Source organism: Festucalex cinctus, chromosome 10 (assembly GCF_051991245.1).
Source record: "Festucalex cinctus isolate MCC-2025b chromosome 10, RoL_Fcin_1.0, whole genome shotgun sequence".
Lineage (NCBI taxonomy): Eukaryota > Metazoa > Chordata > Actinopteri > Syngnathiformes > Syngnathidae > Festucalex > Festucalex cinctus.
In genome coordinates, this window is record NC_135420.1 from 6,351,868 (window position 1) to 6,378,282 (window position 26,415).

The following is a 26,415-nucleotide window of genomic DNA, read 5'->3' on the forward strand; positions in this document are numbered from 1 at the left end:
AAACATTGTCCATCAATTAAAATTACAAGAAAGTATAAAGGTCCAAATAAGACATGGATGACGAAGGGAATACAGAATGCATGCAAAAAGAAAAATAATTTATATAAAAGATTTATTAAATTGAGAACTGTGGAAGCTGAAACAAAGTACAAGATCTATAAAAATAAATTAGCAAATATTATTCGAATAAGAAAGAAAGATTATTACCATGAATTATTAGAACAGAATAAAAGCAATACACAAGAAATATGGAAAACACTAAATCATGTAATTAAAAAAAGTTCTAAAAAAACAAATTTTCCACAATATTTTATAAAAGATAACGATATGGTAATTGATGAAATTTCTGACATAGCTAATAATTTTAATGAATATCTAGTTAACGTGGGCAGTAACTTGGCAAACAAAATCCCAGAGCCAAGAAACAAACGTGAAATAGATAAGAACATTGTAAATAATTCATCCACAATGTTTCTTAATGATGTTAATGATATAGAAGTATTAAATGTTGTGAAAACATTAAAAAATAAAAAGTCTACTGACTGTCTTAACATTGATATGACATTAGTTAAAAGTATTATGAAATATATTGTACAACCTTTTACATATATTTGTAATTTATCATTTAAAACTGGTATATTTCCATCAAAAATGAAGATAGCCAAAGTCATTCCTGTTCATAAAAGTGGAGAAAGACACACGTTTAATAACTACAGACCAATATCATTGTTGCCACAGTTCTCAAAAATTCTAGAAAAATTATTTTCATATAGATTGGATAATTTTATTGAGAAACATAAGCTCTTAAGTGAAACCCAATATGGGTTTAGAGAAAAACGGACCACCTCAATGGCAGTCATGGAGCTTGTAGAAGCAATATCTACCGAAATATATAATAAAAAATTTACTGTTGGGATTTTTATGGATTTAAAAAAAGCTTTTGATACTATAGATCATTCTATATTAATGAATAAATTAAATAAATATGGAATAAGAGGTTTAGCTTATAAGTGGATGAAAAGTTATTTGGAAAATAGATATCAGTATGTGCAGTTTAATAATGTACAATCAGAACACATGAAGATCACTCATGGAGTTCCCCAAGGGTCTGTGCTTGGCCCTAAATTATTTATACTGTACATAAATGATATTTGCTATGTCTCAAAAATATTGAAAAGTGTCTTATTTGCTGATGATACAACTTTCTATTGTTCAGGAGAAAACCTGAAGCAGCTTCTGACTACTGTGGAGTATGAATTGAATATAATAAAAAAATGGTTTGATGTAAATAAATTATCATTGAATTTAAATAAAACCAAGTTCATAGTTTTTGGCACTAGACAAATCACTCATCAAGTTAAAATTATGGTGAATTCAATTGAAATAGAAAGGGTGAATGAAAATAAATTCCTTGGAGTTATTATCGATGATAAATTATGTTGGAAGCCACACATAGAAACTGTTAAAAGGAAAATGTCAAAAATCATAGGGATACTCTATAAAAGTAAGGATGTTTTAAACATGAAATCATTATATATATTATATAGTTCACTATTATTACCATATTTGACCTATTGTGTGGAATTATGGGGAATGGCATATAAAACAAATACTAACACCGTTTTCAAATTGCAAAAGAAAGCTATAAGAATTATTAATGGATCAAAATATACAGAACCAACACATCCACTATTTATTAAATTAAATGCAATGAAATTTTATGACTTGGTGGATTTTAAAATAGCACAAATAATGTATAAAGTTTATAACAATTTACTCTGCCACAGTACTCAGAAGTTATTTGAAATTAGACACAGTCCTTATGATATAAGGGGTACAAGTGTGTACAAAAAACCCAAAATAAGAACAAATATTAAGCAAAGGTGTGTATCTGTAAAAGGTGTTGATCTGTGGAATCATTTGGAAATTGCTCTGAAAAATTGTGACTCAATGCTGGAGTTTAAAAAAATGTTTAAAAGTAAAGTTCAAAAAAATTATCTATGTCAGACCAGAATATGAAAAATGTACATGTGAGTATGTGTAAATGATCTAGATAGGTATTATGGTATATTTTTAGTAAATCTATGTATATATGTTTTTGGTAAATGTGAATATGTTAAGTGCACTTGTGTATATGTGTGTATATGTATGTATATATATATGTATATGTATATATATATATATATATATATGTGTGTATGTATGTATATATGTATATATATATATATATATATATATATATATATATATAACTTGGATTATATATATCATTTATTATTATTATTATTTTTTTTTATTTATTTTTTTTAATAATTAGTAAATTAAAATTGTATTAATAATGAAATAAGTTTAAATATATTGAGTAAAAGGGGTAGGACTAGATAAGTTTTTAACTTCTTCCTACTCCCTTTTGAACATGTAAGTTATGATTGATTGAATGATTATTTTATTGGGATTTTCTTCTCTTTTGATTGTTGTTGTTTTCTGTTTTATTTCTGCTGTTCATCTGTTTATATGTTCAAAAAAATAATAAAAGGAAAAGAAAAGGAACACTTCATGGGCCGCGGGATGAATGATGAGGACGCTGTATAGACACCGATCTAGTATCTAGGCTCATAGATACCTATGGTAAAGGTTCCTCTTAGCCAATGGGATGCCAGAAACATGCACAAACACCGATCTAGTATATGCTCATACCTATGGTAGAGGTTCCTCTTAGCCAATGGGATGCCAGAACGATGCACAAACACCGATCTAGTATTTACGCTCATAGGTACCTATGGTAGGAAATAGCCATAGCCGAAAGTATTTTGCGTTCGGTAATGTATTTTTACCTTCGTATCTAGAAATTTCTTTCGTAACAAGAGGCAATATTTTCCCGTTGAGGCGTTTCGTAACTCGAAAATTTCGTATGAAGAGACGTTCGTAAGTAGAGGTTCCACTGTATTGTTTGTTGAATTTTAGGTTTAGTTTTTTCAATAGTTTTAATGAACTAAAATAACCTTTAATGGCCCCTGTTTTTCAATACCCACCCTTATTACTTTGACCATCTCCAAACATTTTTGTTTTATTTTATTTGAACTGAGTCAAATGCCATTATTAGCATATGTCGCGGGCCACTGAAAAATGGACGGCGGACCACAAATGGCCCCCGGGCGTAGTTTGGTCACCACTGGCTTATACAGTCACACGATCAACACGAAAAGGTGGGCCATCAAAACGGACAAATCTCAATAAAGACATTTATTTTGTACCAAAATAGGCAGTTAGCGCAGGGATAAATATCATCATATGTTTTATATATATATATATCCATCTCTGAAATAGATTCTTTGCATCAGTGCTTAACTCTAACAGGCAGTGGCATAAATCCCTGGCTAAAACTTAAAGCCAGAATCAAACAAGGAGTCCAGTTCTGTCAAAGCAATCAACAATTATTCATGGAGATAAATAGAAATTAGTTTCAGGAATGCAAAACATTTTAGCTTCTCAAACTCAGAACCGGCTTCTCCGTAAGTCTCTGGGCTCCAGACAGCTTTGTGGTGGAAAGGGGTGCGGGCAAACAAGTAGGTCCATCTGGGACTTGCATTTCCGAAAACAACTCGGTACTTCAAATCTTAAACGCGATATAAGACACAAAGCGCGTCATTTGAGAGTCGCCCCATTCACGACCGTAGCGCTCAAAGTACAAAACACTTCATCTATCAAACACAACAGCGCTCCCAACACGAAACTACTCGTAAAAAAATAGCGTTATGTTCCGTCATCTCACACCTTTACTACAAGTAATTCTATCTTTAATCTTTATCACTTCTATATATAAGATCCCCTGAGAATTCCTCTTGTAAACAACAAATATCCATGAAATCGTCAACTTTGAAAGTTCACCAACCCCTGGATGACATCATGATGGCTTCTAACAACCATTTTGTGTGACGTGATATGTAACAATATTATATGGGAGTGCGCTGTCAAGATTCTTACAGGGAGAGTTCCTTCTTAAGACCAGACGAAAATACCGTAAGTGTGATGTACCAGCGCTACGGTCATTTATGTGGCAAGTCTCAGGCGCTTTTTGATGCAGTGGCTTGAAAGGCAGAAATCACTTCATTTGTTTGCTTCTTCACAAGTCTCGAATAACTGCATTTTAGCCATAGAATATTACGAATAAGCTATAGAAATGGCCCAAATGAAAATTCACAAAGCAGTCGCAGAAAAAAAAAAAAAAGTTGAATCACATATTGAAAGTAAGGAAGCGTATTGCATTCACTAGGGGAAAAAAAAAAAAAAAAAAAAAAAAAAAAAAAATCTTTTTCTGACTAATTCTTTGGGGAGCTTTTTATTTTTTTTTATTTTTTTTTATTTTTTTATTTTTTACTGTATTACTGAATATTTTTTTTCTGTCATAAAAATATATATATATATATATATATATATTCAGAAACATTGAAAAAAAAAATTACTCCGAAAAACAGGGGGAAAAAAAATATTCCAAAAAACAGAAAAAAACCCCAAATTATTCCAAAAAACAGAGCACCAACTTCTGTTTTTCAGAGTAATTTGTTTGGGACCTCAACTCCAAATGACTTGTTGCAGACCACTGACCGGTATATAGAACTGGATAGCCGATAGCCCATACACGCCATTGCAAGCCGTTAAGGTCACAGGGCGGCCATCTTGTTACTCCAATGTTGCGAACAGACTACTGTACAAACTATACGGTATACGTACAGATGAGACATATACAGCTCGTAGGCAGTTCGTATAAGGCTGGAGGCAGGGTGGGGGGTTTGTGCTGGGGTGGTCACTATTTTTGTTAACAAGGAAAAAAACAAAATGGAACAAAACACCCACCCCGCCTCTGGCCTTATACTAACTGCCCACGAGCTGTATATGTCTTATCTGTACGTATACCGTGTAGTTTATACAGCAGTCTGCTTGCGAGGTGGGAGTAACAAGATGGCCGCCCTGTGACTTCAACGGCTTGCACTGGTCTGTATGGGCTATCGGCTATCCAGTCATATATACAGGTCAGTGTCACTTGGAGTTCAGAGGTCCAAAAAAAAAAATTACTCCGAAAAACACAAGTCGGTGCTCTGTTTTTCGGAATAATTTTTTTTCCTGTTTTTTGGAATTATTTTTTTTTTTCTATTTCATATATATATATATAATGACAGAAAAAAATATTCAGTAAAACAGAAAAAAATATTCATAAAAACATAATTTTTTTTTTTTTAAAAACAAAGCTCCCCAAAAAATTAGTCAGAAAAACAGATTATTTTTTACAAGTGAATGCAATACACTTCCGTATTAAAGACCTCCAATGCGATTTCAATTTGTTTGAAGGAACAAGCCCCACTTAGTGCAACCAGAAAGAACAATACAACAATGACATTTCTAACAGTGATGGTGCCGTTTATAAATATGCACCAAGTGGTGAATTTATGGACATGAAAGATGGAAAGGCATGAGACATTGGTTGTTTACATGGACAATATACGATACTCCCATTATTGAGCATTCTCTAAATAAGACCATTTGGATGTGACTGGTAGACTCTTCCAATTATTTTCCACTTTACATTATCAATTACAATCATCATGTGATGATTTTGTCTGTATGCACTGTTGACTGGAAGCCAAATTCGGTGTAGTTCAAAAAGGTAATCAAAAAATGACGTTTGCAGTAACTTGTAACTGCAGTATTACTTTGTGGTTATTCATTTATTGAAGTTTAATTTTGCCAATGAAGATGAAGAAGAGCAGAATAGGCAGAGAAATTTGTGGATTAAGACTCAAGAAAACAAGGACAGTATGTCAACTGAACCCCAGTCAGGTATACAAAATGAATATTGAATGCAGACTAATTTCACGTTTCTTTTTTATTTTTATTTTTTGACACGTTCTGCATGTCACGGATGTCAATTAAGCCCTAACGAATCATCATATTGTTCTTCATTTTTGAAATAATAGTTGCTACATTTCGTACAAGTAATATACGTTTTTCGATCTTGGCCCTTCAGTCCAACATGCCAGGGCACATTTCAACCATCAGCTCCTATTTAAGCTTGAGGCAGTCTGGCAGAGAAGTGAAAGCGAAAGGTAGAAAAGTCAGAGAAAAGGTGTGAAAGAGAGCTCTTCAAATAGAAAGCAGAGTGATGCTATGCAAAAGTGACAATAGGAAAGAGGAGAAAGATTTTGTTCCCATAAACATGCTCTTAAAGCTACAGCGTGCAAAAGTCTGCTTCTTGGTGACAATATTATCATTACAAACCCATATGTGAATGCATTACCCTTTTGTTAATATGAAAACAACAACAACAAGCGTTAGAACAATAATGAAACCAATCAATCCGATAATGGTACACGTTCCACTGATTTGAACCAGGGTCCTTAAACATTAAGGAACTCAGCTGTAGGAAGATCCACCAGTGGGGCTGCTGGAAAGACATAAGCTCCTCCCACATCAGGAATTCCCGATCTCCAGATCAGTCTCAGCCTCGCCCGAGCGTTGTGTACGCGTGTGTGTGTGAGAGAACATGGAGATGCAGCATGTGCGGGGAAGAGCGAAAACAGGCCGAATTGTGCTGCCAACGTTGGTATCGTGAAGCGCGTTGACTCAGAGTCGCTCCTTCGTGGGCACCCAAATGTAAGGACCCGATTGCTCCTCAATTATCTGCTTCACCTGCGAATACACTTCCTCTAGAGTTGAGCCGTGGACAAAAGCTGCAGAGGAAAACAAAAACAACAACTATTTATGTACACTTGAGAAGACAAATACTTATCCATTTAGTTTATACATTCCTCCACAGACGCAGATGTAATTTAAATCTAACTCGTGACATGTACGAACCAACAAGAGGACAGACAATCCCTTGGCATGTAAACATAACCTCAAACCATCGTTGTTGCTCAGGTAACACTGAAAGGCTGCTTCTGATTGGTTCCGCTCTCAAAACAGTTGGGTCAAAAATACTAGGGGTTAGGATTAATCGAAATTTAATTACAATTATTACACTAGCCAATTACAAAATCAGGATAATCGTTAAAAAAAGATTAATACTATTTTTCTTGAGTTGTTTAATCAATTTAATCAATTTTGTTTCATTCCAAAATAAATTGCAATTATAGTGTTTCAAAGAATTTTATTTGTCTTAATATATATATATTAGTGCTGTCAAACGATTAAAATTTTTAATCTGATTAATCACACTTTAATTTAATAACAATTAATCAGCTAAATTACTTGCGTATTTGCGTAATATAAAAAAAATACAAAATACCGTAATATTTTGACATGAACGCATTTTATTATTTCAGTCATTTGCAAACATTGATTAAATGCACGCAATTGCATGCACGTGCGTATTGTTCAAAACTTAACAGCATCATATCAGTTGGGTGCAATTCATCAATTTTATATATATATATATATATATATATATATATATATATATATATATATATATATATATATATATATATATATATATATATATATATATATATATATATATATATATATATATATATATATATTGCAAAGAACGTGCTGAATGCTGACGTAAATTTCGTAAGAGCATCATATCCACTGGGTGTAATTCAGCAATTATTAATTAATTAAATGCAAATTACTTTTGTTTTATCTAAAGTCCCGTAGAGGTGTTTTTTAAAGCGAAATTTACCACTGAGCACACCAACTGGAGTCACCCCCCTCATCTTAGAACAACAGGCGTAGGAAATGCCGTGCATTGACCTCATCACGGACCTGCGCAGCCTTCAATGTAACCATCCGCGGTTACGTTCGAGGCTCAAGTGCGGTCAAAAAAAATAGTGCGATTAATATGCGTTAATATGTGTTTAATGCAACAATTTTCTATGATTAATTAATCTATTAACGCTTTAACTTTGACAGTCCTAATATATATATATATATATATATATATATATATATATTAGTGCTGTCAAACGATTAAAATTTTTAATCTGATTAATCACACTTTTTAATTTTGATTAATCACGATTAATCAGCTAAATTACTTGCGTATTAGCGTAATACAAAATAAATACAAAATATAATATTTTGACATTAACGAATTTTATTATCTGTATGTCATTTGCAAACACTGATTAAATGCACGTAAGCAATTGCATGCATGCTTGTATTGCTCAAAACGTAAAAGCATCATATCAATTGGGTGCAATTCAGCAATTATTAATTAATTAAACGCAAATTACTTTTGTTTTATCTAAAGTCCCGCCGGGGTGTTTTTTTAAAGCGAAATTTACCACCGAGCACACCGACTGGAGTCACCCCGCTCATTTTGGAACAACAGGCGTAGGATATGCCGTGCATTTACCGAATCACTGACCTGTGCAGCCTTCAATGTAACCATCCGCGGTTACGTTCAAGGCTCAAGTGTGGTAAAAAAAAAAATAGTGCGATTAATATGCGTTAAGACGTGATTAATCCGACAATTTTCTATGATTAATTAATCTATTAACGCTTTAACTTTGACAGCCCTAATATATATATATATATATATATATATATATATTACATTTGAACATTTTCTTGTTTTGTATCAAAAAATAAATTATCATTGTACTGCACAGTGCACATGCTGCACTTCAACTTCAAATTTTTGCCAATATAAATACATACATTTTATTATTATTATTATTATTATTATTATTATTATTATTATTATTATTATTATCCATCCATCCATCCATCCATCCATTCATTTTCTTGACCGCTTATTCCTCACAAGGGTCGCGAGGGGTGCTGGCGCCTATCCCAGCTGGCTCTGGGTGGTATGCGGGGGACACCCTGGACTGGTTGCCAGCCAATCGCAGGGCTATTAATAATAATAATAATAATAATAATAATAATAATAATAATAATAATAATAACAATAATAATAACAATAACAATAATAATAATAATATTAGTATTATTATTGGTACAAAAGGAACTTACATAATTATAGTGTTTCAATTTTTTAAATTGGTCTTAATATTTTTAAGCGCTTCAAACATTTTCCTGTTTTGTACCAAAAAATAAATAATCCTTTCAATAATCGTGATTTCAATTATTGCCAAAATAAACATTATTTTTTCCATAATCGTGCTACTACGGGTCAAAAACTGAACGATCCTCTACTTGGGTCTATTTGACCCAACTGTGAGTCAAGAAATGGATCTTTTAGTGTAAAAACAATTCATAATAAATATTGGTCAGATCCTTTACTTGGGTCAAAAAATGGGATCATTTTGTGCAGAACACCCCAGAAAATTGGGTGAAACTGACTCATAAAGTGTATCGGTCCATAATTGGGTTACTTTTGACGCAACTGTTTTTAGAGTGGCAGAATGACTTCATGCACACCAATTTTGAAAGTTTGAAAGATGGGATGTCATAGAAAAGTTCTATTATTTGAATCGTTACATTCAAAAAGTGACACTCACAGATGGATTAAACCCATAAGAAAATAAATTGAAGAAAGACAATTACCACTGAATTTTTATTTTTATTTTCATGCAAATTCTAACTTCTTGAGAGGGTGAATTCAAGGTTATGTTTTCTATTAGCATTCATTTCTATTCATTTCTCTCTGTGTGCAGTGACTATGCATTGAACGAGTGAAATGAATTAAATTTTCCACGGTATTCTAATTTATTGAAATGCACCTGTCTTATAAAAGATCTATCGGGTTGTAAAGGACCTCTTGTACATTTGGTTTTTATTGCTTCATAGGATTGTACTCATTTTACGAGGTCCGAATGTTGCAGATGTGGCTCAGTGGTAGAGTACGTGCTTCTCATGTATGAGGTCCAGAGTTCAATCTGCGGCATGTTCTATTCCCTCACAAGACTGCCAAAAATACTAATAATAAAAAAGGACATGATGTGCCAGAGTTCACTTCCTAAACACTGACAGTGTTTTCCTTGAGTGCCCAGGAGCATTACTACTGTTCCCTTACGTACTCTTAAAGGCATACTTGATTCATTAGCCACTTTCAGCAATGAAAAGGGATGTAACGATATCCAAATATCACAATACGATATTATCACGATATTATATGATAATTATCACGATATTGTGGGGAGGTTGGAGATATTTAAAAAAGGTCACAATATTGAAAAAAAAAGAAAAAAAAAGAGCTCATACTAAAAAAAGCACAATATTGTGTTTTTGTACATAACAGCAATACATATAAATTACCTTAAATCTCTAATAACACTTAATATTGGGGCACTTACTCGCTAATGCAAGCCCACGTTGAGTTCCTCCACATATTGACTCGCTTCAAAGCATTTTACAATCCCCTTCATCTGACAATTAGTATATTTTAAACATAGAAGGGCCAAAACATACCTCATGAAAATTAAACTGCACTAAAAAACTATCCACCAGAGGGTGCTATAACTGCACAAATGGAAATCAATCTGACTTTTTTAACAGATGTGTAGCTTTTAAAGAGATACGTTACTTATTTAGCCATTTTTGGCAGACAAACATTAATATTTTGCCTATAATAAATGTGATATTTTCATTATTTGTCATGTACAATTAGTACCTTTAAAAACACATTTTGCAACTTGCTGTCGCCTGAAAATGACATCACAAGGGCTGAGGTAACCAATCACAGCTCAGCTTGTGAATGTCACATGACCAAACCTAGAAAAACAGGTGAGCTGTGATTGGTTACCTGAGCCCTTGTGATGTCATTTTCAGGCGACAGCAAGTTGCAAAATGTGTTTTTAAAGGTACTACTTGTACGTGAAAAATAATGAAAGTATCAAATTAATGAGAGACAAAATATTAACTTTTTATTGCTATAATGGGCTAATAAGTGAAGTATCCCTTTAAATATTGTGAACATGACGACGACATGGCAGTTTTAATATCACAATAACATGATGTTGCTGGTATCATTACCTCCCTAATAAAAATTTGACGTTTTGTGTAGAATTAATTTAATAAATCATTATTTTTTTAATGTACAATTATTTTTTTTTCATTTTTTTTTAACCACTCACTCACTCACTCACTCACTCACTCACTCACTCACTCACTCGCTCACTCACTCACTCGCTCACTCGCTCGCTCACTCACTCGCTCACTCGCTCACTCGCTCACTCACTCACTTCATGTAAGCCACATGGGTCTCCCAGGCGGAGGAGCGAACCCGCGTCAACCAGCACCGAAGGCAAGTGACGGTACCACTCCTCCACCTGGAGCCCCTTAAAAACACATTTTGCCACTTGCTGTCGACTGAAAATGACATCATTAGTGTCACGGGCTGAGGTTGCAACCAATCATGGCTCAACCATTTTCTGCGTTTGGTCATGGGATGTTCGCAAACTAAACCGTGATTGGGCTACCTCAGCCTTGAGCACGTGATGCCATTTCCAGTCGACAGCGAGTAGCAAAAGATGTTTTTAAAGGTATTCATTGTGCATGAAAAATAATGACGTCATCAAATAAAATCTAGACAAATATTAACTTCTTGCTGCTGCAAATGGCTAAATAAGTCAAGTATTCCTTTAACTTTTTACCTGAATTTTTACCTGTGAATGAATTGAACTTTCCTAATGTTGGACAATGTAGAATTAAAGAGACAATTAAAATTGTCCGCCTCCCCAGTTATGTACGTCTGTTTGTATATGTGATGTTGCCTGCAATGGTTTGCATTTCACATGGAGCTGCACTATGATAGAGTTGAGCTGGGTACTTTAGCTGTAACTGTAATATAAGATATCCTAAGTTACATTAAGGTTGTGCTTGTGAAACAGTACATGAAATATTTATCTCACCAGTGAAATATTCTGTGAACTCCTGCTCCAGTTTGACAGCTCTGTCGTAGGACTTCCTTGCCTGCTCCTCAGTAAAACGCTTATTCATCTCTCTGGAGAAACACACACAAGTCCCAGTGTCAATGTAGAGCATGGTCATTTCAATCAGCCGTTTTAAACACAATGAAATACCTTGATGGCAAGCTCAAAATCAATTTGTGCCACCAAGATTTTTTCCAAACTGCTAATAAACATTCAATATGTTTTCCATGACAATTGGTGAAAAAATGGGGGGAAAAAAACCCATCCCAAAATGCAAGGAAGACCAGACTTCCCTCTCCCCAGCCACTTTTGTCTCGCTCCTCCGGTGGGATATTAAGGCCCACATGAGCGTTGAAGTCCCCCAGCAGAATGAGGGAGTCATCGGGGGACCGCTCTCCAGCACACCCTCCAAGGATTCCAAAAAGGGTGGGTACTCTGAGCTGCTGTTTGGTGCATCGGCACAAACAACAGCCCCTACCTGAAGGCGGTAAACCCCATCGTATAGCCGCCAACCCAAGGGCTTCTTCCCGACCAGAGAAGTGACATGCCATGCCCTGAGGGCTAGCTTCTGTAGCTGGGGAGCGGACCGCCTTCTTCGGCAACAGCTCATACCTAAAGAAAAACTTGGGGAACTCCAAAGTCAAGGTACTACTGTACTACTCCTTATCTTTTTCATTGTTGTTAACATAGCTAGAGCAACCTACTCTGACTCCAAAAACAGTAGAAGACTCAATCCGAACCAGAGGCTTAAGATGCTTTTTGACTTACAGGATGTTGTCAACATTTCGTGGCCTGATGAAGATGGCGATGGGATAGAGGCCTGCCAGCTGCAGACGCTTTATAGCGTTTCCTGAAACGTCCAGTATACAGTGTTTACCCTGAAGGACACAAAGAGTTGGCCGCAATGAGACGTCTGCTCTGTGTCTCAAATCTCGCCATTTGGTCTACTCCATACTTGTTTTTCCTACCTTGTCAGCAACTTCTCTTACAGACTGTATACTGGTTCCATACAGGTGGTTGTTATACTGCCCCGCCTCGATGAACTTGTGCTCCTGGATCTCTCGTTCCATTAGCTCTCTCGAAGCCATAAAGTGATAATCTCTGCCATCCACTTCGTAGTCCCGTCGTGGCCGAGTTGTGTCTGAGGTACGCAGATATACTGGAAGCGTTAAACTAATTTTTTCAACAACACCCACCAAAAATCTAAAGTCACAAAAACTACAAGCATGATATATGTTCATATTAAATTCATGAATATGAACATATTTAATTATATTCAGGTCAATCCTATATGTGCATGTCAAACAGATTTTTGTTGAAACGTATCAAAGTTTCGATACTCACGTGGGACGCAGGAGCCAAATTTGTCAGGGAACTCAGAAATGAGATCATCATTGACTCGATCTTTCATTGGTCCAAGCACGATAACGGGTCTTGTGTAATTAACTGAAGGATAAAAATGAATTAAGTTAGGCAAATTAGTAATTTGTAATTAGGAAGTAGTACAGTCATTAATTACAATAAATATTTGCATAAAAAAAATTGACAATAATATAAAATCTGCTCTCCAGCAGTGACTGAGCGTTACGTCATATTCTTAACACTCCTGAGAAAAGCATAGGTTAATAAAAACCGTCAAATGATTATTTGGCCATTTTCAAAAACTTATGTTTTGTATAATTTATAAAACTACAACTGGCTTGTACCGTTAAATATATGTCATTTATCTTCCCCTCCCAATAAAGTAACTTAAATCACTGACCTTCCTGCTGTATGACTGCTTGGTAGGTTAAGAACGTCTCCTCAGGGCCAGCTAATTGGACACAGAAAGACGGACACATTTGAATACAAAGAGAAAAACAACCCACAATCTTACCATTTCCATACTTTTTGAATTTACTGCTTGGCTCTGGAAAAACAGTCTCACAGGGATACACGACACACAAATGCACATTAGCACCAGAGACGACCAGCAAATTATAGCATTGCAATGATAGGATTCCCGCACAAAATTGGCAAATATTGTTTGAGAAATACTCACATTGCCGTAATATCAACGCAACAACACCAATACTATCCTTTTCGAGGTAATTCACAATCGACTCACGTTTTTGGGATTAAAAGTGTTCATAAAAATTATTCATGCATCCATTTACTACCAGCTATCCGTGGTCGGGTCGGCAGCAGCCTGAGCAGGGAGGTTCAGATGGAAGTCCGCCCACTTTGCCTAGCTCCTCTGTGGGAATCCCAAGGCAGTGTCCTCATTATGGCCGTTTGTATCCTGAGATCAGCTTGTGACCATGGGTGATCGACTGGTAAATCGAGAACTTCACCTTTCGGTTGAGCTCCATATTTAGCATGACAGACACAAAGTCCACATCACAGCAGACGCTGCACCGATCCGCATGTCCATCTCCCGCTCCATCCTGCCCTTACTCGTTAAAAAGACCCGTCCCCAAGATACTTGAACTCCTCAACTTGGGGCATGATTATTAATTTGCTATTAATTAAACAAGGATTTATTAGTTCAATCTTTGCAAGTATTGGTCTAATCAATCTAACCAAATATTCACTTAATTATTTGACTGCATTTGAAAACTGTTTTCAGATTTTCCAGTGTGGGGCAACAGCATCATCGCGTGGAAAAACCTACCTTCTCCTTGACAGTTAAATTAAGTTACTTTGACAACTCATAAAACTGTTTTGCTTGTGTGGTTCTCCATCCTAACAAACAATTCATTTTGAGCTAGTCATGTCTGGGTCACGCCAGGGTGGTCACGGCAGGTTTAAGTTTGAGTTCATGACCTGTTAAAGTTGGGTTCATGACCGTGAGGTCAAGTGTCTGTTTTGAACTGATGTAACTAGCATCTAGTTTCAACTGGTTTTAGGCTATGTGATGTTATGTGATGTCAAGGGCTATGTGATGTCAGGAATCTTTAATCCCTTTATCTGGTCAACAGCCAATCAGATAACTCCATGTCAGTCCTGTTAACCACAACCAATCAGATCGATCAGATCCTTGTCTATATAAGCCTTCTGAGAAGTGTTTGTCTTTGTCGGATTATTACTTCTGTTACCACTGTACCTCTGTGCAACTCTCTTTGTTTCTCGTCTAGTCAAGTTTGTTCCACGCCTCTTGATGTGAATAAATAATTAAAATCTTATTTGTGTCTGCGCTTTGGGATCCAACTTCCAGCTCATGAAAGCGCTTACGTCTATTCAGGAACTTATTCCTCAATATTTTGCTTTACAATTTTACTCGTTTTTTTATTTCTCCCTTCACAACCACTTTTAGGGCCTGAGCAGCAATTGCTGCGAGCAGCCTATTCATTTCCCTCCAAAATATTTCGGTGAACACGTAATAGTTGAGTTTTCCTACTCACATGCTTGAATCGATTTGTGCCCCGTTTCACCATATTTTCCTTGACACGGACTCTACCCTCTTGCTGTTGAACTACTCCATTAGGTTTTGGTCCTTGTCACATTTAATTCATTTTGTAAATCACATAATAATAATAATAATAATAATAATAATAATAATAATAATAATAATAATAATAATAATAATAATAAGCTACTCTTATTTGTTTGTCTAATTTTTATTTTTTGTTTGCTATCTATACGTGATCCCAATTAACTTAATCAAGCCGACCGGATTGTAAAGTCAACTGTAATATTCAAAAATCTTTTCGGCAATTTTGTTTGGGCCCATCCTGCATTGACTCCAAGAAGAATCCTCACTGCGTTGAAATAACACTGTACCAGTGATCAACTCAGCTGTCCACTCAACCGTGCTCAACACCAATAGAACCTGGTGTACATATTTGTTTTGATTTGTGCCTACCACGCCATCCTGTGGTAACTTCAGGTACCACAGTCAAAACTTGAAACAACAGTGATAGTTTTACTACACCACTTAAATTTAATTATTGACTTACTTACAAGTAGTGGTTTAATTAACTGCTGTTCCCAAATGTTTAACTGTCTGCCAATTGAAAGCTTAACAGCCTTCTCAACCTCTATTGGGTAACGTTGATTCAACCAATTAAATTGTGTTAATCAAATTTAGGCACAATTTGCAAAGTGAGCTTATTTTAAATATCCTTTAATTTAATACGACTTTCAAACCAGATCGGTGTCATTAATTTCCAAAACCTCAAACTTATTGTGAATTTAAATTATGTTAGCCTATTAAATGATTAAGACAATATTTCTTTGATAGTAACATAAACTAACATACACATACTTTGACACATTGAGTTGTGCTTTAATTTTCACAAAAGATTACCTTGGCTTGTTGTTTCATGTTTGTGTTCTTGTCTTCTTTCCTCAAAATATTTATTTCTTAGTGTTTAATTGAATCACTTGCAGAATCAATTGACTGACTCCAAAATACGCACTGCACGGAAATTAAAGCTCTAAGTTCACAGAACTCAAATTGGTCTTGTGTAAGAAAATTCTGTTTGTGTCAGCATACCAAATGAATGTGGGTGAATTCCCCTGTCAAAGTTTGATATAATTTAATGATCCATCCAAACATTATCCAAACAGATTTTTCTAAAAAGGGTTACGGGGCCTGCTGGAGCTTATCCCAGCTGTCTTCGGGCAGTAGGTGGAGTATGCCTGAACTGGTTGCCAGTCAATCACAGGGCACAAGTAGACAAACAACCACTCACACCTCGGGACAATTTAGAGTGATCAATTAATCTGTTTTTGGAATGTGAGAAGAAAGTGTGGAGAAAAGTCACACAGGTATGGGGAGAACATGCAAACTGCACGCGGGAAGGCCGGAGCCTGGATTTGAACTACAGACCTCTAGTCTGAACTGCGTGGCGGATATGCTAATCACCGTGTCGCCCAATTCTATGATATATGAGTTCTGACTGGTGAGTCTATTGTAACGTTTCATGTGGAAATAAAGTAAAATGAACGACCATTTCTTGTGGCTAATTTTGCCTTGGTTTGTTTTTCTACAAAATATTGTTATTTGAATCAAAGTGATACTGTTGGGCAATATCTGAGCAAACTCACCAGTTAGTCTGTACTGGAGTATCTACTTTTTAATTTTTGGGCTATTCTACCCACCTCTGAAATAAATACACAAAAAAACACACGCGTGCACCCTTGCATACACACATAGACATTCAATATCCTTCCCACTAGGGATGTAATGACAAGCGCAATATCGTGATATTAAAACTGCCACAATATCGTCGTCGTCATGTTCACAATATTTAAATGCAACATATATGTAAAAAAAAAAAAGTCAAGTTGATTTCCATTTGTGCAGTTCTCGCACCCTCTAGTGGCAAGTTTTTTAGTGCAATTTGATTTTCATTAGCGATGTTTTGGCCCTTCTATGTTTAAAATCGATGCTATTTGTCAGATGAAGGGGAACCTAATTTGCTTGTGAAGCGATCAGTGTGCTTGCATTAGTACGTGCCTCAATATTGTTATTAGCGATTGTAGGTGGTTTATATGCATTGCTGTTATGTACAAAAGCACAATATTGTTTTTTTTTTTTTGTTTTTTTTAGTATGAGCTCTTTTTTTTGACAATATTGTGCCAACGCCCCGACAATTATGTGATAATTATCGTATTCTGACCTTCATATCGTGATAATATCGTATCGTGATGTTTGGATATCGTTACATCCCTACAATATTGTGACCTTTTTTACATATCGGCAACCTCCCCACAATATCATGATAATTATCGTATCGCGAGCTTCATATCGTGATAATGTCGTATTGTGACGTTTGGATATCGTTACATCCCTATTTCCTACATAGATAAGAACATAGACATCCATATTAATAGAATCATTATCACTCATAACAGAAGACGTCCACCACTGCTTCAAAACAGATATGAAAGAAACTCGAGACTGATGTATTCTCCATGCAGCTTGTATATCAGAGTCTCTAGCAACTGAAAAGAATAAAGGATGACTGGACCAAAAGGTTCACCACCTTCTTATGAGTCAGCTAATCATGGTTTATTTACGCCTTGCAAGGAGTTGCTATTGCTGCTTTTTGGCTATCGACAATTTTAGCTCGGTCACACTGTTTACACAGGACAAGGAGGAGTTTCAAGAGAAAATCCAAATGTGGACGATTTGAAAAACATATCAAGTGGTTGTGGCAATGGATATGATGATATACAGTACACTGGTCAGCAGGATTCACAAATAACACATTTACTTACCCCTTTCATCTTGATCCTGCACAGAGAAGCATAAAAATAAAGAGACTTTAGTGGATTACCACAACAGATGACCAAATGTTATCAGTAGAATCAGCTCATGCTTCTTCTTGCTTGCAAAAACACACATGCACAAGCACATTGTGAAGGAAAGGTTTCGATTTTTTTTTTCTCATTATCAGCACTTCACAAAGGGGAGCTGTCCCCCCCCCCCCCAAAGTGTGAAGAAAACAGGGGGATGGCGTGAAAGAGCGCTGACGCCAGAGATATCAATAGCTGGTGTTAGACTCGTGGGGCCACACACTTTCATCACATCGTTTAATAAACAGGGTGAAAGTCACTTGAATAAAAGCATTAGGCTGCTTCACCCATGAACCTCAAGTATGTCTCTCAATGTTTCACAGCTTGTGTTCTTTTCAGCTATGATTTTACTAGAAGACATCTTGTCTATTTGATAAATTGGGACTCACCGATCTATCCTGAGTCTTCATTACGCAGCTTGTCTTTAACCTTGACCTCTCCCTTTTCTCTGCCCTGTGAAAAAGGACGTGGGACATCAACCTTGACCAGGAACATATACCTCTGATTTAACAGCTTTGTAGCTCCTCCATGACAATGCAAAGATAATTTTTTTTTCTTTTTTTTACAGTGCATAATGTTTAGGACACATACCTGGTCGGACCTAATCACTATTAATCAATGATTAACCACCAAGCAATTATTCTTCAAATTTTTCACATCTTCACTTTCAGGTTTTCTATGTAATGCAGTAACTGTGAATGTTGGATGACTGGTCTGTTAGCAAAGAAGACATAATATCCAGAAACTCGCCGTCAAGTGACCGACATTCGCCCCTTGGCCACATCTCACACTTTCAACCAACCTTCTACGGCTGGGGATGACTCCAACCTCTGGGCAGTTTGAGGGTGGGGGGCTGAGGTGACGTGCAGGCCACCATTCTTCTTCACCAGCACTGCTCACATGAAGGATGTCGCCAAAACGGAAAGGCAGAACCTGACTTGGTGAGCTCAAGTCTGACGCACTTCCGTCATAGTCGAACAGTGCTCTGCAAGCAGACATGGAGGTACATAATTAGACAGACGCATTTAGTCGCAAAAATATCAGTAGTTGTGTCATGTCGGGGTCACTCTGGGTCACGCCAGGATTAAGTTTGAGTTCATGACTGTGAGTTCAAGTGTCCGTTTTGTACTATTGTAACAAGTGTCTATTTTGAACTGATGTAACCATCATCTGGTTTCAACTGGAGAAACGCTATGTGATGTTTCCACTGGTTTTATGCTATGTGATGTCATAAGCTTTGTGATGTCAATCTTTAATCCTTTAGTAAGTCACAACCAATCAAATCGATTCACTTTCTATAGTAGCGTTCTGAGTGTTTTGTTTGTCAGATTATTGCTTCTGTCACCACTGCCTCTCTGGGCATCTCTCTTTGATTCTCGTCTCGTCAAGTTTGTTCTATGCCTCTCGATGTAAATACAAATCTGATTTGTAAATCTGATTTGTGTCTGCGCTTTGGGATCCAACCTCCAGCACATGACAGTTGCTTTTTGTAAGAGCGAACAAAATCATAAGCATATAAATCATTAAGTGACAAAAATGATATCTGTGGGCCAATGCCCCGACAAGATTCTATGATGTGAAAGCTGTAGATGATGCATGAAGCATTCACATGTAAAATATTGAAAGCTATATGATACCAATTATATTAACTTTAAAATCACTTTAAAATGTAACTCTTTGACCGCCAAAAACGTTTGACGTATTCTAAAATCCCAATGAATGCCACCATAAACGTTAATTTACGTTTATTACTTTTTTTTTTTTCGCTCAATGGGCAGCGCAACGTCTTGTGCAGCGCTGCCTTGTCACTAAACAAAAAACAGTGTGCAAAAAAATTTATCTTTTCACAAAAAGCTTGTTTTCTCTTTATACGGAACGGAATAAAGGTAGAGACATCTTTTTTTTTCACACGAAAGAATGGAATCCAATCTTTCATATGGTATCCACCGTGTTTATGTAGTCATACCGCACAATATTCTGTTTGCTTTGAAAGATGAGTGAAAATGCTCGAAATTGGCTGGTACCGTTGGGGTTGTTTATTGGATGTTTGGCAGTCAAAGAGTTAAACAATAACACAACCCCGCGACCCTTGTAAGGAGCAGTTAAGAAAATGGATGGATGGATGAAAATAACAATTTATAAATAAAACTATTTTGATTGAAACCACAAACAAGATGAAAATGAAATTTCAATAAATACAACTGGAGGATGTATTACTATCTGTCTCTGTGTGCACCAATGTGCTGTCTGCCGACAGTCTGTGTGTATGCATGTGCATGGCTGAACGATGATCTGTCTTTGTGAGCCACCACAGAATTCCAAACCCGTCCACAGGGAAACAACCTGCAAAAATAGGGCAGCAATGTGTGTGTGAGTGCGAAGTAGAGCTGAAATAACAGGCATCCCCTAAAGTCCCCACTGCCTTCATCAATAAAACAGAGCAGAGACGGAGAAGGGGAAATCAAGAGAGACAGACAGAGAGGTAGCCAGCTATACTCTACAAATATTTTAAAATCTCCATATATTTGAAGGATTTGGAATGAAATATTCATCATAAGTTCATCTGCAAGGACTTGTTATTTGGAGCCAGGGGGCCACCGTTCAAGTCACGCTGCAAAAAAAGTGTCAACTCGTGGGTAGTTTACGTGATGTCTATCGAGGGTGTCCTTGAGCAAAGCCACCCCCAAACTCCAGAGGTGCGGCACTGTTTGAGTGCCCCTTTTACTCTAACAGCTCTCCTGGCGTGCCTGCGTGTTCTTGATTTGGGAAACACAAATACTGTACAGTATAAAACAAAATAAAGTACAATAAAATACAGTAAAGTGCAAGTGGACTTTCCTCTTGAGATATTATAAGTAGAAAACAAACTAAATTAATAATAGTTGCAAGATAAAACATTGTACTTGTTAAAATGATATTATTAAAGGTTTAGTGTAGAATATATTTAGTACTGAGTCAGCACACTGTAGGTTACAGAATTTAATCAAAACATTCTTGATCATGTTGCAAAGAGTGATGACTTTTTTGGTATTATGTTATATTGCTTGAGACTTGTATAATTAAAGCCAATGTTAATATAACTTGTAATCAATTAATATTCTAGTAATTTAAAAGAACATACAGGAATCTCTCAGCTCTAATGAAATGAGTCAAGAAACATTGATCGCAGCAATGTTCAACAGGAATACATAATCAAATTTCGTACTATTTTATTTTATTTTTTTTTGGTCGACGACGTACGTAACTGGTTTAACACTAGAATTGTCATGGTTCGGTTCTCAGCCCTGTTGTGCTTTTGTTTTTTCAGTGCCTGTAACGAGGGGGGCGTTCCCCAGCGCCGCACCTGCAACATGTTTGCAATCAAGACTTTAAAAAGGACTCCGAGCAGCACAGCCAGCTGTCGGATTATTATTTGCTCACCATTGTGTCCAAGTGTTCTCCGCGTTCCCATGTTGGTAATATTCTTGAATCTGTTTTGTTCCTCGGTTAGTTGTATTCACGTGATTGTATCCGCGTCGCCTTTTGTTGTTAATTCTGTCTTTGTTTGGTTCCGTGTCATATTTCGTATAGTCCTTGCCGGGTGCAAGTGTTTTATGTTATTCTATTCCGTCCTTGCCTTTTGCAAGTGTTTTTGTTACATTCGCGTTCCTTGCCTTTTGCAAGTGTTTTTGTTCCATTCGCGCTCCTTGCCTTTTGCAAGTGTTTTGTGTTACATTCGTGCTCCTTGCCTTTTGCAAGTGTTTTTGTTCCATTCGAGCTCCTTGCCTTTTGCAAGTGTTTTGTGTTACATCCGTGCTCCTTGCCTTTTGCAAGTGTTTTCTGTTACCTTCGTGTTCCTTGCTGTTTGCAAGCGCTTTTTGTACTCCTCGATGACTTGCCTGCGAGAAAGCTTGATTACTCGGTTTGCCAAAGAAATAAATCGAGATTGTTTTCCTCCTCTGAGCCTGCATTTCTGGGATCTGTTTTTCATCGACTCTGCTGAGTCGTCACAAGAATACAGTTTATGACGTGTAGTAAATCAAACCCACAGAAAATACATCTAAATCCACCACACTGGTAATTTTCCATACACATAAATAAGTACAGTACTGCTATGTTCCGTTTTAATTTGAACTTGGGCCAAGAATAGCCTCTTGCTAATTGTCAATAACGGGCAGGCAACCCTGGTCCTCACTATTTAGTTTATTCTTATTTTGTTTGTTTTGTTTTATTCGTTTTTTTCCTTTCAGACACATTACAGCTTACATCGATCACATCACATCATTTGCAACATTGCCCTCCGAAAGAAGGGCTGACGGGTAGAAACCGATGGCTTATTCGAGACCCGTCCCCATCGATCCATTACTAAAACGTATCAGTCATATATATTGCTTGGAACAGTCATTGATTCATATCGTTATCCATCCATCCCATACTATCCCAGACACTGTTCGCTCAGTTAATCTTGAATGTCCGTGTGTAGATTGCGGGTAGTCCCAGTCATTTGGAACTGGTGAATCGGTCCCCAGACGCCACCAACAGGCCCACCCCGAAGGCGATCAGCCAAGGCAAGTGCATTTTTTCTCTTTCACGCATGTTGTGGCTTCCAGAAGAGTAGATCGGCTAGCATTCTGCCCACTGCTTTCAAGCAATATTGCCTCGATTCTGGTCAGCTCAGCCACCAATGTTGCAGACTTGTAATTCTTGATAGAGGACTCCTGAGCACAACCAAGACCAGCTCACCCAGCAGGGCGGCCCACGGCAGCCGCATTTTGCTACATTGCAAGTAGGGGGGCAACGGCACACAGGTGGCCTACGGTATGGTCCATACCTAATTTTTTTTGTCCACAGTTTCTGTTCTGTTTTGGGAAGTGATTTGTGCGTAGAGACCTATTTCCAAACCTCACCCCCGTCCCCAAATTATCTTTATTTTGCTTGTCAGCAAAAATTAAATTGTGTAACGACTGTTTTAACACTATACAGTAGTATAAAAATATGTATACAAAATATAATAATAATAATAATAATAATAATAAACAAATGTATGTACTTCAGGGTGGTGACGCTGGAGATACTTGTTCATATTGCGCGTGTTTCCTTTAACCCAATTTGGCCGGGAGTGCATTATTTTCTGCCTTTGGGGCCGGGAGGCCGAATGTGTCATTTTGTTTTGTTTAGTTCTCGGTCTCTTGGCTGATGGGTTGCCGGGGTGTGCACGACGTGAGGGTGGCAAGGCCCTCGTGGCATTTCCTGGAGTTTTGCTCTGGCGTTTATATCTGGTACGGATACACGCTGGGTGCTTCGAGCCAATCGGTTGGCGGCTCAGCGTGCCGTCTGTCACCATCATTTGTTTTAATGGCTCGCGCGGGTCATTAATGCTCAAACGGAGTTCCAGGGGGTGCTGTGAGGCTCGCGTCACCTTCATGTGTGTTCTGATGCATTTCATCGGCTGGGGGACTGACGGCAGGGCAGGGTGACGTGTCCGGCTCTGGGGATGGAGGGGCGCTGCTGCGCTCCGTGGTGGAAATGCGCTGTCATGCACTCCCGGTCAAAATGGGTGAACATATGGGACATGATTCAATCAATGTTTACAGACAGTAAAATTTCTGTTGTCGTTTTATTCGATAAAGCCAACATTATTCCACATTGCTTCTTCAAACTTTGATCTGTCAACTGCTCCCCTTTTGCCTCCCCGCTTCTGTTCTGTGTGAGGGGGTGAGCGGACGGAACTGCAACAGTGATTGGAGCTGAAGTGGTAGGTGTAAATACCTGGAAATAAAAGTTAAAATGATCTCTTGTCTCTTAATCATCTTTTGATGTCAAACCCAAATATTTTCAGTCTACAGCAGGGTTTAAAATAAATACTGGATATATGGTGATGTGTGGCACATACAGTATGTCATCATAGGTAATTTGTGGACAGCCGTAGCACAAACGGTTTAGAGAAATACAATAGTTGGCGCTATTAATTACACTAGGCAAGTGTTTGTCGCTTTGACATTTCTTTTTTTGCTGTCATGGTGCTTGTGGAGTCGCAATGTTCCGTAATGGTTATTGGTGGAACAGAATTGTCAACAAATTGCTCCTCGTGCGGTAGATCGCTACTTATATTTTGATTGTCAGTCTTATCAAAGTTGTCAAACCCCGAAGGAGTTCCAGACGAGGGATGTGGACACTTGCTAAAATGCTAACATGTTAATTGTGAAGGAAGACACGTTGTGACACATTTCCTGCAGAACCTCCAAAATAAAAGTCACTACACATTTCAGCTGTTAAGACACCTTCATTGTTACAAGATGTGACAACAACAGTGCGCAAAAGACATTTTCATGAATGGACTCACAGCAAGCTTTCTGGAACTTACTGTAAGGTTACTTCAAACCTTGAAACCAAGAAATAAATTGTAATGCAATGCATTTCCCATACAATAATGATAACGGGGTTTCAAATATGGGGTGGAAAATTAGTTAGAACAGACGACATTAGTTTAAACACTGCTATAAGCGAAGTGCACATCTCGGCATTATTATGGGTAAGCCAGCTAGTAGCCTGCTACCAACTCTAAAGTCTAACAGGGAAAGCTCTGATTTGGACCATTTCAATCGTTGGAAAGTTCAGGATTTTTTTATTTTTTTATTTTATTCAATCTATTTTAAACGTAGCATGTCGTTACTGACTCCCCTCTGCCAGCCCGGGACCTTACAGTTAGCTTATTTAAGTGCTTAATGTTTGGCTGAATGCATGCACTTTACCTGGAGTTGTACCGAGGAGGTACACCAGGGACACAAAGAAAGAGACTGGTAGGATATTTCTTCACTGAGGGGGTCAATTGGGGCTAGAAGCAGGTTCTTAAATGACGGTCACTCCAGTAGTTTCGTACAGGTACACCTGCTGGCAAGCTTTGTGATGCTTCCGCCTGTTCCCTCGATTTCAGATATTGACAAGATAAATGTGCTAAAGACATTTTTAATATTAGCCTCTTTTACGTCCGTTTGGATCTTTCTCTTCTGTCTGGAAATTGGGAAGCGTGAACGTCTTCCGTCTTCTCAAGCTTTGCAATGGTGTTTGTTTACCTATGAACTCCATTAGGACAGTTAAAAATGGCACAAAATGCACCTGTCGTCTTGTCACTAAAGGCTGAAAGGTTGAAATGCTTGCAAGCTTTCAGGTGTACAGTTACGCAAACACTTTCAGGACTCCAATCTCCGCCTTTCAAATGACGGCTATTTTGGTCCCCACTTTTTTTTTTTTTTTTTTTTTTCCCACGCATGCGCAAACGTAATGCGCACGTCGCTTATTCCCAACACTGCAAATATGCACAGAAACTATGAAAGAGAGGTCTTTCAGTTCCTCACCACCCTACCTGGACTGTCAACCTTTGTGAGTCCAAGTACAATACTCTGAGCTTTCTCACCATTTCACAATAATTATCATACTGTGAGATTAATCACCTGTTGAGATGCCTGACAAGGTCACAGTGAAGGTCAATACGTTGCGCATTACCTGACGTAAAGTGTGCGTTTTTGAGTGGATCGGAGTGAAGTGGAGCTGGAACTGACACTGCTGGTCATCATCTGTTCCCTCAGGTCATGGATCTTTGCCTCAAAACGACTGTATTCTGCACACATACACAACCACATATACACAAAGAAGGACGATTAACAATGTAACAGGCAAAAGAAATGCATGTTGAGATTCTGTTAGGGAGTTTTGGTACAACCAGTCAATCAGAAAAGGTATGTAGATTACATCACCACTAGATACAGCTGACAAATGTGACTTCAGCTGCTGCACTAAACATAATACATGGATTCTGAATCCACATTGTGAAGTTCAAGTAGCACATCACTGGAGTGTTTTGGCTCACATTTGCCCGTAGCCAAGAATGAAACAAACTAACCCCACTTGAATTCATTTTCATTCATTTGATCACACAAGTACAATAATACAAAATCAAAATGTGATTATTCATCCTCTTAAGCGATGCAATCGTGTTTCCTGTTCATACGAGAATACAATTTCAAACAGCAGTGAGCAACTGTTTCCCCATTCAAGCTGAATGTCAAGCAATAAATTGCAAGTGAGCTACCAGTTGGCTAATCAATGCGAAGAGCAGTGAATTGCTTACACAGTCAGCACAACAGGCCTCTGCAGAAGCTCCCTGTGGACCCATTTCTAAAAGTTGCATGAGCCTGTCATTTTGTTCCTTTCATTTAAAAGGTACTGTACATTCACATTAATGCCCGTCAGTTGATCAGTTTCAAAAAGGTTGGTGAGTACAATTTCAGTCCCTCTCATGATATATCGC

At 37.3% G+C, this 26,415-nt stretch overlaps 1 protein-coding gene across 10 annotated transcripts in view; it reads right to left on the reverse strand.

Annotated features, from left to right (window-relative positions):
* Window positions 1-5,389: 5,389 nt before the first annotated feature.
* LOC144026558 (discs large homolog 1-like protein) overlaps window positions 5,390-26,415 on the reverse strand; it is a 139,576-nt gene continuing 118,550 nt past the window's right edge. For all 10 annotated transcript variants that reach the window (XM_077533271.1, XM_077533270.1, XM_077533273.1 and 7 more), the window contains 10 exons: window positions 25,611-25,725; window positions 18,931-19,113; window positions 18,518-18,581; window positions 18,051-18,066; window positions 13,606-13,656; window positions 13,188-13,289; window positions 12,812-12,984; window positions 12,612-12,721; window positions 11,823-11,914; window positions 5,390-6,725 (listed from right to left, as the gene is read on the reverse strand). In XM_077533271.1, coding sequence (XP_077389397.1) covers window positions 6,619-6,725; window positions 11,823-11,914; window positions 12,612-12,721; window positions 12,812-12,984; window positions 13,188-13,289; window positions 13,606-13,656; window positions 18,051-18,066; window positions 18,518-18,581; window positions 18,931-19,113; window positions 25,611-25,725 — 1,013 coding nt within the window. In that variant the 3' untranslated portion in view covers window positions 5,390-6,618. The remainder of the gene's footprint in view (window positions 6,726-11,822; window positions 11,915-12,611; window positions 12,722-12,811; window positions 12,985-13,187; window positions 13,290-13,605; window positions 13,657-18,050; window positions 18,067-18,517; window positions 18,582-18,930; window positions 19,114-25,610; window positions 25,726-26,415) is intronic.